The sequence below is a fragment of the Simochromis diagramma genome, unplaced genomic scaffold (assembly GCF_900408965.1).
Source record: "Simochromis diagramma unplaced genomic scaffold, fSimDia1.1 OVJJ01000366.1, whole genome shotgun sequence".
NCBI classification, from domain to species: Eukaryota; Metazoa; Chordata; class Actinopteri; order Cichliformes; family Cichlidae; genus Simochromis; species Simochromis diagramma.
In genome coordinates, this window is record NW_024386970.1 from 114,366 (window position 1) to 129,358 (window position 14,993).

General features: G+C 43.9%; 1 protein-coding gene across 1 annotated transcript; it reads left to right on the forward strand.

Moving 5' to 3' along the window:
• The first annotated feature begins 10,049 nt into the window (after positions 1–10,049).
• Positions 10,050–11,947, forward strand: LOC120737864 (putative nuclease HARBI1). The gene is made up of 4 exons (XM_040038766.1): positions 10,050–10,482; positions 10,559–10,671; positions 10,757–10,868; positions 10,949–11,947. The coding sequence occupies exons 1-4, from the start codon at positions 10,050–10,052 to the stop codon at positions 11,329–11,331; spliced, it is 1,041 nt and encodes a 346-aa protein (XP_039894700.1). The 3' UTR covers positions 11,332–11,947.
• The last annotated feature ends 3,046 nt before the right edge of the window (positions 11,948–14,993 follow it).

Genomic DNA, 14,993 nt, shown 5'->3' on the forward strand with positions numbered 1-14,993 from the left:
AAATGTTGCCGTTTCTGTTAAGAACACTTTAGTCCTAATGATCTATAAATGTCCAGAAGCTATCGCAGGTAAGCTCATACGGAAAAAAGGGAGGAAAGGAAAAAAAAAAAAAAAAAAAACAAAAAAAACAAAAAAAAAAAAAAAATCAGCATAAAAATTGGTAAAAATCAATAAAAGAAGCAAAGCATTTAAGAGCAAAGAGATGAAGCGTCCACACTCAAAGGGGGAGGAGTAAAGTACAAGACATTTCATTATTTGTGCAAGAGCACAAATAATGAAATAAAATAGCTGACTTTAGATACATTTTTAGTCTGTGTATATAGTCCTTCCCCTGGCCTTGTTAGCCTTTGTCAGTTATGCAGATGGTAGTTTTTAAAACAGTTAATGAACAAGAACTACTTTAGACAAGTTCCTTTGATCCCTTTACCCCCGAGTCCTAAAGTGTATATTTATTCTCTTACTCTTCTTATATTTATTGTTTGTTTACTTGCACTGCTGTAGCTGGAGCCTCGTCGTCTCGTCTCTCTCTATGCTGGACTGTAGCGGAGATGACAATAAAGTTTACTTTGACTTCAGCAGCGCGCAGGCGCACCGAGGGCTCTCACGCTCACTTTTCGCGTACAGAATTTCAAAAAAACATCGGTGCAAATTATAAGTCTGTATCATGATGTCTGGTGTTTTCGTGTTTGTTTTTATTTTGTTTTATTTTGCGAGTTGGTTATTAGACGCTGCTCCAGCCACCAGAGAATCCCCCGCCCTCTCCTCCCTGTGCCGCAAGCAGCAGGCGCACCTCGCAAACGGAGGGCACCCTTACTCCCAGCAAATGGGCGATAGAAAACAGATCTGTGCCTGTGCCATTCCCAGTATGCGCTGGCTGACGTCGGGGCAGCATGAGTAGGAGAATTTTTTTTTTTGCCGATGCCCGTGATGCCGCCCCAGGCAACTGCCCGTATGAAAAACTGCTACTGCATGTCGCACATGGGGCGATTAGGAACCAGTGACACCAATGAGATGAGGCCTTCTGGCACGCCTTAGATTTGCCACATGCTGAACTGCCACCTCAACATGCAGTTAAGGTCTAGAGTCTGGCTTATGAGCTACTAAAGTTTAAATTCAGGTGTGTTGCAGCAGGGACACATGTAAGGGTTTCAGGAAACTGGCCCTCGAAGTAGAGGGAAGGGTCGACCATTGCACTGGCTTTGAAATGCTTGTATTTGAGAGGAAAGCACCAGAGTTTGTGGCCCTGCATGGAGCGCAGACGCAAAGTTAGCAATGTTTGATGGGAAGATCTGGAGTAGATGCTATCAGCTTTAAATTTTTATCAAAAATGGGAGTCCCTAATAAAACATGCAACTTGTTTTAATGTTGTAAAGTGGCTGAGTTAGCGTTGGATTATTTTTATCTTTACGGCTAATATCTCAGTACGTCACATTTGTGTTTTGTCTTTTACTGCATAGTGTATTGTAAAACAGTCTTGATTCACTCTGATGCTGGAAGACAAACTTTAGGACGCCGTGTGAGTCTTTATGTCCCTGCTAATGATGGACGGGCAGATTTATTTTGTTTGGGAGAAACACAGCTGTCAGCTTGCAGATGGGCCGTGAGTAAGCCTTTAGAAATTAAAACCTCTATATAGACACTGCAGAACACAAACTTATATACTAACTAAAAGGCCCAAAGCAACAGCAAGACACAACAACCTGCTGAAAACTGACAGAGAGAGAAGCCACACTAAATACACCGGCTCCAGGAGGCGGGATAACAACGCACAGGTGAACCCAACCAAGACAATAACGAGGGTCTTCCTGCAAAAGAGGGAAGGAAAAATCACAGAAAGCCACACGAGAAACTCACTTTGGGAAAAAAACCAACAAAACTAAACAGAAAGGAAATCTGAAAGAAACGAACAAAGAAGAGGAAGCTGCTGCGAGGGGAAACACTGGTTACCTGGTGTAGATACATCACAGCAAGTTACAACACAGATGCAAAAACATCCACAAGTCTTTATCCTTGCTATCATAAGCTTATGTTTTTGACTCACACTGAGGATAACAAGGCTCAGGTGGCTCCGACGAGACAGTAACGAGGAGGGAAAAGGAACAAAGGAGGGAAAGTCCAAAAAGCCACTTCAGGATAAAAAAAGAGGGAAAACATGCAAGGTTCAGAATCAATTCATAAAAATGTATTAATAAATGATTTCTGCTGCTTTTTCATCGTGTGTACATGAAAACTGGGTGTTGGAGTTTGTTTCTCTTCACATCTTTTTTTAGTGGGTTCAAATCTGAGAGCCTGAAGTGATCGGTGGGCAGATTTTCAGGTCTGGAGCTTCAATACTTTAGCTTCTGTTGAATATTCTTAATGCTCTGCTGGACAATAAAATGTCCTTTTAATATTTATGTATTTATTAATTTTTCCTTTTGTTTCTACTTATTTTTTTTTCTATTGTGGCTACTTCGCATCTTATTTTGAAGGTTAGTGCTGGCCCCACCCTCATTAGCATCACATGTGTGACTGCCTTCACCTGTTCCCGGCTGGTTCACTGATGGTTTATAGGTCTGTCCTTTAGGAGTGCTTCAGTTTGTCCTTCTCACGCTCATGGTTATGTCTGACTCTGCTCTAGGGCCTTGTTAGTGCCTCATTTCAATACTCAGTCTTTGTCTCCCATCACAGGCCTAGCTAGGGGTGAATATTATGAATATGCATGCTGCAGTGTTTTGCATGGTAACCTGCTTTGCAAGGTCAGTCAAGAAGGGTTTACTAGAACTTTAGATATTACAGGAAAACCATCAAGACTGCAGCAAAACCATGCAATGAGCTCTTGATCTTGAATGATCGCTCTAAAGACAAAACGGCAACACTGCAATCAGTTTGCAACTGAATTGGTTTAATTTGCAATTCTAGGCAATTTGTTTCTGGCTAATAAAATAAACCGATAAATAAGTGGAATACAATTTGTGCATGCAGATGGAAGAAAAACAAACCCACTTCACACTAGCTTACATTCAGAGTTTGTCTAGAACCTCAAACATCAAATTCATGATCCGACATGCTGGACGATTAATGCTTCCTGTTGCACGTTTAGAGGAAATGTGAAAGTGAAATCTTAATGCTGAGAAAGCAGATCATGTTCCTCCGAGCTAAAGAAAACTCTGCACAAACTTTGCAATTTGCTCCCATAAACTGAAAGGGGCCTTATTTTGTCACATGGCGTCTTCCAGTGGCAGATGTCAGAATCGGCGTATGTCCCTGTGACCCTGAAGCTCAGGCTGCGCACGGCTCTAAATGCAGTTCATTAGGTTCCCACACCCACCTTTGGATCTGATGTCAGAACATTCATAAAAACTAATAATAGATCTGCTGCTCTAACCTTCAGTTTGAGTTGGTCAAAATCTTGAAGGAAGAGGAGATCAAACATTTATGTTAAACTGTCAGTCATGCAAACCTGCTCTGAAGTCAAAGCACAAATGGGGAGCCAGAGAAACGAGTCCAAAATGAGGAATTAGATGATAAACATTGGTCTAATACCTGGAGAAGCAATTTAAGCAAGGCAGGGCTAAACTAAATTACATGTCTGCTTGTTTCCTTACTGGTGTAATTCTTGTCTCTGCTCCTGATGTAAGGACAGAACAACCGAATCAGCCAAATGGGAAATCCTTGCCCCTGTTGTCAGTCAAGATTATATTTATGGAGACTCCTGACAGACTGCTACGTGTCCACAGAGCTGCTGCTTTTCAGCTCGTCTTAATTTTAGGAACGAGTGGATTTCAGGAAGGACGATAAACTGAGCCATCAAACCCCGAGTCGAGTTGATTCGTTTAGTTTTTGTTAATGGTGTTTTTGTGATTATACTAAAAGTTTTAATGAGGCTGTGGATTTTCAGAGGGGCCGTGGGAGGTGGCCCTGAGAAACATAACCCTTGTGGTTTCCTCTGGAATCTGTTTGCAGGTTTTCCCCTCCAGCTGTAACACAGCACAAAGCATCAGAATACTTTATTAATCCCGAGGGAAATTAGGGTTACAGCAGGCTGCACGCTAATGGCGCATGCGCACTTACAAAGGAACCTTCTGACCAACTTTACACAAACGTCACATTGGGGAGACACGTCAGAAGGTAGGCTGATAGGAAAAAAACAAACAAACAACAAAAATACATAACATGAGGTAAGAGGAGGAGAAAAAAAAACTCCACTCAGACTGAGCTCCTAGTGGGAGAACAGTTTGATAACAGAAAAAACACCTCAGCACAAAAGCACATGACTATCAGTACACCATAGAAACACAAGACAAGCAACAGGGGTGGGTAAAGGGTAAGAGAGAGCCGGTGTAGACAGCGCATCCGGTCCTGCAGCATGTCTGCGCTGGTCCAGTCGACTGCCATCTTCCCCGGTAGGGCACAAGCATCGAAGGCGTTTGGAAAGGGAGGGGGGATCAGTGTGTGCATATCAGTGTAAGTGTGTGTGCGCGTGTCCATAGTTTAGCTGAAACAGTGTCCTTCGGCCTATCAGGCTAAGTAAACAGTCCTCCAGCCAATCCAGGTGTCCTTGCATGGGACGGGAAGAATAGCCGTAACACAGTCGTTATCAGGGAGTGATTGTTCGGCTCCAGCCTTGGGCCTGCAGCTGGCGCCGTTATGGGGGTCCGCAATCTCGATGTTGATTTTGTAAATTTCCACGCGAGCAGCCCAGGAGAATTTTCAGGCTGCCCTAACACTCCGACACTGTTAGATGGATGTTTCGAGGTTACAGATTTGATTTAAATCAGCTGAGGGTCACAGCTGGAGAGGTTTCTTCAAATATTCTTCAATCTTAGTGAACATCAGTCATCAGCTGGCAGGGGATACTTTGCACAACCAACTAGAAAATACTTTTATTGAACTGAAATGACCAGAAACAGACTATAAATCCTAAAACTCTGTTGTACAGAGTGGTTTCAGCCTTATCAGCTGCGATGGGCTGTGACTAAGCTCAGCCTGAAAGCAGGTCTGCTGGTCAGAAAGGTCCTGGAATTATTGTTTAGCAAAAACGTGTCCACCAGATTAGTGAATAATAAAAACTAAAAATGAGAACTGTCCATAGAAGCATTACACAGAAATATTCCTATGGAACCTAAGAGTCCAAGTATATGCTTCTGCTATTTATTTTTGACTAGTTCAGTCATAAACTGACATGAGTGAAGAAGCAGAAACGCCTCGCGCTGTGACAGGAGTTAGCTGTGTCTCAGCCGTTTATACTGCAAAGCTCCGCTAAAGATTACTCGCTCATTTAGTCGTTCGACTACAAGTTTTTCAGTTTTTATCTGAGACGACCGATAAAACACTTCAGTTAAATGCCATGGTTTTCCCATGAGTGTGAAAGGAAACTCCACTGGTGACTTACCATTCTGATGCTTTGATCACTGGTGAGCAATAATTCAAATGTGTTTGAGTCTTGCAGTTTTTATTAAATAACAAAGACGACTTCAGCCAGCTTTTCCTTTCACACTGGGACTCTGACTTAAGTCTGTAGTATGATTCCCAGTCGCCATCATTGTGTCATTTACTCCATTACCTGATCAGTTACATAAAGTAACAGGTCTGACATGGCATCATTTACAGTCTTTTTGAACATTTCCAGAAATGAAGTAAAGGACCAAAATACTCAAAATATCAGCACCAAGATGAAACTGAAATGTCAGTATTAGTCTTTTGGTCTTTTAGGAGTTTTGATCTTGGTACTTTTTACTTGAAGGACTACTTCTCTTGGCACAGCAGTGGAAGTGTTTGTGAAAAGTACTGCGTTTGTGTTGTATAAGCTGCTTTTGTTTATTGGCACAAATAAAGAGAAGTTGGTTACACGAGTATTTGACTTGATCCACTGCTACTTTTCTGGCTCTGTCACGTTTTTACAAAAGTCTTCCCACTGCCACTCGGACCCACAGCCTGAGGTGAACATGACAGCTGAAGTTGGGTAAAATATTTCAATATTCAAAATGACCTTTGAGCAGCCGCCTCTTATACACAACCCTAAACCTCTTCTGGAAAGAGAAATTCAAGAGAAAGCCTTTTTAAGTCACACAGGGTTATACTGAGGAGGTTCAACCCTCAGAGTTCTGAACGTAACTCTCAGCGAGAGCTTTGAAAATTCACTTTCTGAACACAGTGAACACTGTCGGCTTTTGAAGTGAAATGCAGAGCTTTCTTTGAGGCCGCTGAACGACGACTACTGATCACTGACAAAGAAGAAATATCTGACTTTTTACCTGAAAACATTACATTTAAAAATTCCTCAGGCTTGCATTAAATTATTTCTCTGACCAAAATTCCCTAAAAATTGATTTAAACAGATCTTGGGAACTTTACATTTAAACTCTGCTTAAAAGACATTTCTTCTGCACAGTGGCGGTCCTAGCCTGTTTGGTGCCCTGGGCGAACATTCCCTCTGGGCACCCCCAACACACACACACACACACACACACACACACACACACACACACACACACACACACACACACACACACACACACATATATTAAGAGAAGATCACCTGTTGAAAGGAGGGGGGAAAAAAGAAATAAAGCAAAATGAGCCAGGTGGCCAACTCCTCCTCCCCAGCCCTCCGCCGCCCACCCCGATGGGGTGTGAAGACACCACACCTCTTGCCCACTCATATGTGGTGTTGCTGCGTGTTGTTCTAAAGTGCATCATTTAACCCTTTAAAGCCGGTCGGAGCAGACACGCTCTGTTTTGCGTAACTATTTTTAAATCCTGGTAGCTCTGCAACCACGTGAGCTAGCGCAATAATTTGTTTTGCATATGAAGCCGGAGGAGTTGTACTTACATCTTATGCCATCAGCTTGTCCTCGGTCACAGTTTCCTTCCACATAAAGCTTTGCAAAAACTGCATAAAAAGCGCTTGCAGCAACAAAAACATAATATTCAGGAAACGCGCTTTGCCGCTCCGATCAGCTGTTAATAACACTTCCTAGGTTGGAATAGACGTCAGCGCGAACTTTCGCATGTCCTCCATGACCTGCCCGAAACCGGAAGTGACGTCATTTTTGCAGAAATGTAGTTTTTTTTTTTTTTTTTTTTTTTTTTTTTGTTTGTTTGTTTTTTTTAACCATCAGGGCCTCATGAGCCCATACTGGTGTTTTTAAAAGTTATCTTTGACTTTATGACTTTCTGTGTCGTTTCTGGGATGCTGAGGACTCATATTGCACTGCTGGAAATAGTTTATTTTGATGCACATGCTGCTTTTTTTGCAAATTTGTACTATAATATTTTAGTTTTTCCTGCAGTGTATAAAAATTGGTGTATTTCAAACATAAAACTATGAAGACACTCAAAATAAATTTTCTGTGGTGGGAAACTATTTTGTTTTGAGGGATAAGCCTCTTAAATTTCTCTAACTAGAAATATATGTTACAAAAACAATTTTCAATTTTTTTGTAGTTTATTGCGCTTTTTTGCAATTTATGTAATTTCTATGCACTTAATGCAGACATATTATTAAAATTTGGGCTATAATGGTTGTATTGATGTATAGCAACTTGAAATGCTCCCAAAAATGGCTCCACAGCATGTAAAAATATAACACAAGCTCTGGTGGACTTGGTTCTATGGTAGGTATAAAGGGTTAAAACACGGGGGGCATGGTGCTTCCTGCCAGAGAGCAGCAGGTGTCAGCACGGCCCCTCCCGAGAACCCTCAGCGTCTACATGCATTTAAAATTGGTTCAAGGTTCTTTATTTGTCACATGCATAGTTATACAAGTATAACACACAGTGAAATGTAGCCTGACACGCTCCTCGACATGTGCAAAAAAATTGGGGGGGGGGTGTAGAGGAAGAACATTATACGTGTGTGTGTGTGTGTGTGTGTGTGTGTGTGTGTGTGTGTATATATATACGTATTAGTATATACATTGGGTGAATGTGCAGTAGTAGCAGCAAGCAGGTGAATTCTGTACATTAATATTAATAGACATCTGACTATTTTACAGGATAGACAATATAAACATGTTTAAAATTAAAGGAATTGAAATGTACATTGTTCCTTGGTTTAGTGTCTGGAAGAGTCCTGTCTCAGTCAATTATAGATGATGTGAGAGGGCGGGTGTGTGTGTTTAGGGCACGGATGGCTTGGGGATAGAAGCTCCTCTTGAGTCTCTCTGTCCTTGCCCGGAAGATGCGGAACCTTCTACCAGATTGCAGAAGTTGGAACAGTTTGTTGCCAGGATGGGACGGGTCCTTCAGTATCTGCGCTGCTCTAGTCCGGCATCTCCTGGTGTAGGTGTCCTGAAGCGGGGGGAGAGCGATCCTGCAGCAGCGTTCTGCTGTACGGATCACTCTCTGGAGAGCTTTTTGGTCCTTCACACAGCTGTTCCCAAACCACGATGTCATGTTCTGTGTGAGGATGCTCTCCACAGCGCCTGTATAGAAAATCCTGAGGATCTTTGGAGAGACCCTGAACTTCCTCAGTTGTCGTAGGTGATACAGGCGCTGCCTAGCCTTTTTGGTCTGGACCTGATTGAGAGGTGGGCACTGACACCAGAGGTGGGGTTGAATGCACAGAACGTCCTCTGAATGCTGTACAGCTCCCCCAGTAGGCATCCCTGTTCTCTGGAATCCACCAAGGCCAGGGGGCTGACGCCCATCCAGACCGGGGCCCACGGCAGCAGCATTGCCAAGCCCCACAGAGCCCGAGGCAGCCCAGCCTTGCTGTACGCAGCCACCAGGAAAACACCACCCAAGAGCCCCAACCAGGTCATGACCACAACATCTGGGTTGAGCCCTCAAGGGAAAACATCCCTAGGAAATTCCCACACGCCCTAAGCCCGTCTCTACCCCCACATCAACCACAATAGCGAAGGCGGGACAAAGCTACAAAACGTTTTTAAGCATAACTGAGACTAGAAGCTTTGGTCTGAGCTGATCGATAAATCTGCTTCCCACTTAACAATAGGAAGGGATATTGATTCATCTGTTTTCGTGATTGAAGAAGTTTGTCATGTACACTGCAAAATACAAATGGTTACGCAGAGAAATGAAATTCCTTCCTTTGCATATTCCCACGACTAAAAAAGTAAAACAGTGTTTTGTAGATCTTGAAGCGTGTGTGTGTGTGTGTGTGTGTGTGTGTGTGTGTGTGTGTGTGTGTGTGTGGTTTCAACACTGTCACAGTGATAATATATGCAGAGTGCAATATTAAGGTGTATATGTAGACAGATGGACAAAAATTGCAAGCCAGCTCCGATCAGCAAGAACCCCGTTATCATGGTTCCGAATAGGTAGATATCTTCAGCGTCCTCGATCGACAGTCCTGCCAGGCACATGACCCTCCAGTTCTGCCACCTGTCCATCGTGTATCCGGCAGGGAAAGTCCCTCCAGGGCACTCGGGCTCTCCCGAGCCCAGACTTCTCGTTGAGAAAAGGGTGTCAATAGCATTCAGAGACCAGTTGATCAAATCCATAATTCTTTTAGGTTTTAGAGAACGACAGTGAGAGAGTGTTCCAGGGAAAGTAATGCACACGAGACAAGACAAGGACACAAGAGGCTAGGCAGGGAAGATAAGGGGAAGGAGGAGAGGAGAAAAAGTGCGACCGCCTTCTCTGAGAGCCAAACGAGAACCGGGTTGAATTGCCCAACCAGTGTATTTACAAACATTTAAAACGTAGTGATGTGTAACTGTTAAATTTCTCTACCAGTCAGCCAGAAACATCACAGATGTTTGTACCTTCAGTCCATTATTTACCTAAAAAATACTGAACTGAAGATGTAAACATGGTTACAGTGGATTTACTGACCCATTTACGCCTAACGCACACAATGAAACACTCTTAACCAGGGCCCTGTTCCAGGAAGCCGGTTTAGTGGAAAAACTGAGTAAGTAAACCCTGAGTTAACGAAAACTCTGGGTCTTCGGTTTCACAAAGCGAGTTCAGCTGCAGCCTGACTGAGTCACTATGACGACACACGCCGTGAAGCTAACCTGCCCCCTAGCAGGTTTGCTACAACTAACCCTGACTGTCTCCGCCCCTTTGTCGGAAACCTGACTGTAGGAAGTGTCAGACATGGCGTGCCCCTTCCTTGAAGAGCCGGTAGATATCGAAGCCCAAATTCTCCGCAGAGCTCTCCGCCGGGAGAGAGTGATTCGAGCGCGTCTGGACATTTTATCATTACCTGATGAGTTTCTGTGCGAACGTTACCGTTTCTCAGCACAATCTATAAGTTATTTGGATAACATCCTCAGGCCTAATATTACGCATGTGACACATCGCGGACATCCTCTCAGTTCTGTACATATTATTTGTATTGCACTCCGTTACTTTGCAAACGGGAGCTTCCTGTACAATATCGGTGACGCTGAGCACGTTTCTAAGGCTACCGTCTGTCGGGCAGTCAGGAATGTCACAGTAGCACTGAAACGTCTCCTGCACGCGTTTGTGGTGTTCCCCGGTCACAGACCCACAAGATTCATCAAAGAGGGATTCCACAAAATTGCAGGTATCAGGAGGACCTAAACGTAATGTATGATGTGGTGATACGTGAACTACTACCTATATGGTACATAAATTTACAGGGTTCCCAGGCGTGATTGGCTGTATAGATGGCACCCACATCCCAATCATTGCACCCTCAGCAAATGAAGGAGACTTTGTGAACAGGAAGTCCTTCCACAGCATCAATGTACAGGTACATAATTCCCTGTAGCATTTCACACCAACAAGTGATGGCATCATGGTAATGGATGCTAATGTGTGTTCTCTGCACTGTGTAGATCATATGTGATGCTGCCAACATCATCACAAATGTGGAAGCCAAGTGGCCAGGCTCTGTCCATGACTCACGGATCTTCCGGGAATGTACACTGAGCAACAGATTTGGACATGGTGGGTCGAAGTAACTGTGAAATATACAGAGACCAATTGCCACAGGGACGTTTGCACTGACATGTATTCTTCTGTCCTAGGAGAGTTCACTGGCCACCTGCTCGGTGATAGGGGGTACCCATGTCTACCCTATTTGCTCACCCCTTACCCTGACCCTGAACCGGGCCCACAGCAGCGTTATAATCTGGCCCATTGCAGGACACGGGCCAGAGTTGAGATGACCATCGGAATGCTCAAGGCCCGGTTCCAGTGCCTTCGTGGACTCAGAGTCACCCCAGAAAGGGCATGTGACATCATTGTGGCATGTGTGATCCTACACAACATTGCCACGATCAGAGGTGAACAGTGTCCAACTGAACCAGACGACAGCAGTGATCCACATGATGAACATCCTGACCCACCCACGAACGTACAGGATGGGAGAGCAGTCAGAGACACCATATGCCACAACCATTTCCTGTGACCCGGCAACCCAACATGTCACAAGACAAATACAGATACTGTGGTCAACTTGCTTTATTGCTCACCCTGTATGTCCTGTGCACAATGAATAAATGCGAATATTAGTATGTTGTACAAACACTGACATGATTCGTCCATCTATGATCACTCCACCCACCCTTAACTGTTGTTCCAGCAGTACAATCTCCAGCTTCGACTTCTGGATCTGCAGCTGGAGGTGCACCATTTCCATATCACATTTCCTTATCTTCCTGGCCAGATATGTTCTATACAGCTGCTTCACAGGGAGCTATTGCAACAAAGGACATAGCATTGGCATCCATAGTACATGCCTACTTAGGTTGGTTGTGAATGTGTGCTGGACAACCCACTGAGGAAAGGTTCGTTGTAGGAGTGGCTGGACCCTCTTCCCCCTCATTTGCAGCATCACCCTGCCGGGGACATAGTAGGTCCATGGTGTCATCATAGTGCCACATTGTAGTCAGTTGTTATATTTTCCACTGTACACTGTATACCTCATAGTGTGGCTCTGATGCGGCCTCCTCTGTAGCAGCTGTCACTGTGTCGTCATCATATGCCTGTGGTGGGGACATTTAACAACATTGCTGTTCCACTGTTGACACATGTAGTCTGTGGAGTATTACGAGTACTCACAACTGCATGTCGGTCTGGCTCAACAGGGGGCTGCACCAGATGCAGTACACCATCACCGTCAACTGGGGGAATATGGGGTTCATACAGGTCACTCATGACTTATGTGGGCGCAAATGGCAATTACCAGACATACCAATCACCATACACCTCATTGTTAGTATGCTCTCAGAGACAACCGACACTGAGGGGGGGCAAGATCAGTAGGTGTCAGGGTGGAAACGCCTTTATGAGCTCTATGTTGCATTGAGGTATATGTTCATATGTTACACTCATTGGGGAGGGTACGGAATGTACTACTCGCTCTGTCTCTTGGAACAGGGAGCTCACCCTGTGGGGGGTTAACACACACACACGTATGCAAAATTGACGGACACCGCTATGCTCATATTAAAGACGTACCACTGCAGCTCGGTGTGTGTGGGTCTCTCCCTGGGCCCTCACCCGTGCAGCACGTTGACAGTTTCCAAGTGTCTCAGTGTTGTCTATTCACCTAACTGTTTGATGACTGTCATTCTCTGTCAGTAGGACAGTAACTGCACTACAACATAGTTCATATTGGTCAAGGTGACTGTGCAGAATGGATGTATGCACGCCATGTATTGTTTTGGATTTACCCCTTATGTAGGCACTTGTGTCTTGTGGGTTTGTTGCCACAGAGGATGTCCCCGCAGAGATGCCTTCAGCCACAGGGCGCCCACTGTTTTGGCTGAGGGCCAACTGCTCAGCCTCTGTGAGTGGTGGTGGTGGAGGACCCCCACCTGTTTTCCGGGCCTCCGCTTTTTTTCTGTTGGCTGTGACAGCACACATTTGAGCATACAGAGTAGGCAAATATGTACTTGTGATGTGCTCAGATAGTTTCAATAAGTGCTCACAGAGGGGAAATTACTGTGGCCTCTAACTGCAATTGATTTACATCGGACACACAGACACTATGGCTCATAATACAATTACACCTCACCTGTTTGGACTATGTTCTTATATTTCATTTTTACTTGCTGCCAGGTACGTTTGGGGCCTGTTGGGTTGCACCTGCGCTCACATAACATCACATATTAATATGTAGAAAAGGACAAATGGGGTAACATATAATGAAATAACGTGTTAAATGGGTGGGAATCCCTAGATCAATGTTTAAATTGTCACTCACGCATTGACTCTGTCGGCTATGTTTTGCCATGCATGCTCCCTTTCCTTTGCAGCTGCGGCTGTGTTGCTTTTTTTCTGCATGATGTGCATGCTGTCGGCATATGCTGCCATCAGAATTTCCGCCTCGAGCGCTGTGAAATACGTCGCCCGCGCCTTCTTTCCCTCAGTCTCCATGGTGACTCGCTTAATCTGTGCTCCACTAATCGGGGCTTTAAATATCCTCGTGCGCGTGCTTGACTTGGGGTTGTGGCAACTCCGCGTTGATTGAACTAATTGTTATCAGCCTTTCTGAAACGGAATATTCCGAGTTGGACAGTTCGGGGTCACTCAACCGTGAGTGTCGTTTTTCACTCTGGGTTTTCCAAACCGGCTTCCTGAAACAGGGCCCTGCTCATGAACGTTCTGGAGGTAAACAAACTAATTGATCATGTGTACGTTGAAACAACACACTGATGTAGAATCAATGTAACTTTCTCTGTGGTGGGCTGTTACATGTTGAACGAATCCTTTATCTGTTACAAACTTGCAAATGCTTGAAGATTTTAGAACAATATCACTGAAATTTCCCACTATAACCACTGTATTACCTTATGTTTAAACAGTGCTGTGTATAAGAAGGGGGGGTGATAAATAACTACTACTCTGTATAATAATCAGATGTCAAACTGTCTGCAGTGTACATGCCAACGCCACCATGCTGTTGGCTTTGTATCGCAGTCAGTGTTGGATTAGTGCTAGTGTAAGATGCACTGTGTGGATCCTATTGAAACCTGTAACCGCCAATGTTTAGTGTCTAATGTCTGCAGACATCAATGTCTCTGTAACAGCAGTACAGATATGCTGCAAATGTGTGTACAATACCAAATCGGCTACATGTAGACAGCGTGTATTGCAGTCGCAATAGCTGCAGTTAAAACACAAATAGGATGACGACACCAACCTCACTGCTTCATACTGAATTGCTTTAACTAAACTTTTCCCTTTTCCTGGCCCTCCTGTAATAAATACCTGATCTGGTTTTTGCCTGCTGCCTTATCCAAGCATCGCTGTCTAATCTGATAAAACAGTGAACGCTGTGTCTCATTCAGAGATTAAAGCCAAACCATCACTTCTGTGCATAATGCCATTTCTCTTTTCCAAATGTAAAACCTGTTGGCTGCACATCTTGTTCCACTATTTGTTCTTTCGCTGTCCGTTCCTGCTCACGCTCTAAACACAGCTCACACCAGGCATCTTCTGCACAACGTGGATACTGATATGTACTAAGGAGAATATAAAAAATAATATGAGAGCATGATTTAATCCATTCAACGGTATTGATTAAACTTGTGTATATTATACATTCACATCAGTCATTTTAGCAGAAATAAAAGAACAAACATTTTAGCTGTAATACAGAAGAACAACGTTCTAGTATTAAAGGTCTGAATTCAAAAATCCAGCCACTCAACAGGACCCCTTTTATTTTATTTTTTTTAAATTTAACGTACTAAGCCATAATGATCTGCTTCTTTTCGGGGTGTGAAAGGCTGCGATCAGTTTTATAAATAGCGATGGTCTTACGTGTGCCTGTGTTGGATATGGCTGATATCACAATATTTAAATCTGAAACGGCCTTTAAAAACTCCAAAATAAGCTCTGCATTCCTCCTGCTCCTCTTAGGTAGATGTGTCAAAACATCCTCCGCAACACAATCCTTCACTCCTGCATCATAAACAGGCTGGGCGTCCGCCGAGGGGGTGGGGCATCCCAGCTAGGTTGTTTGGGCAGGGTTAAAGACAACACATTATGATCATGTGCTCCTTGTCTCACACTTATGGTGACATTCTCCAAAGAAATCTTACATTTTTCATCTTTCACATA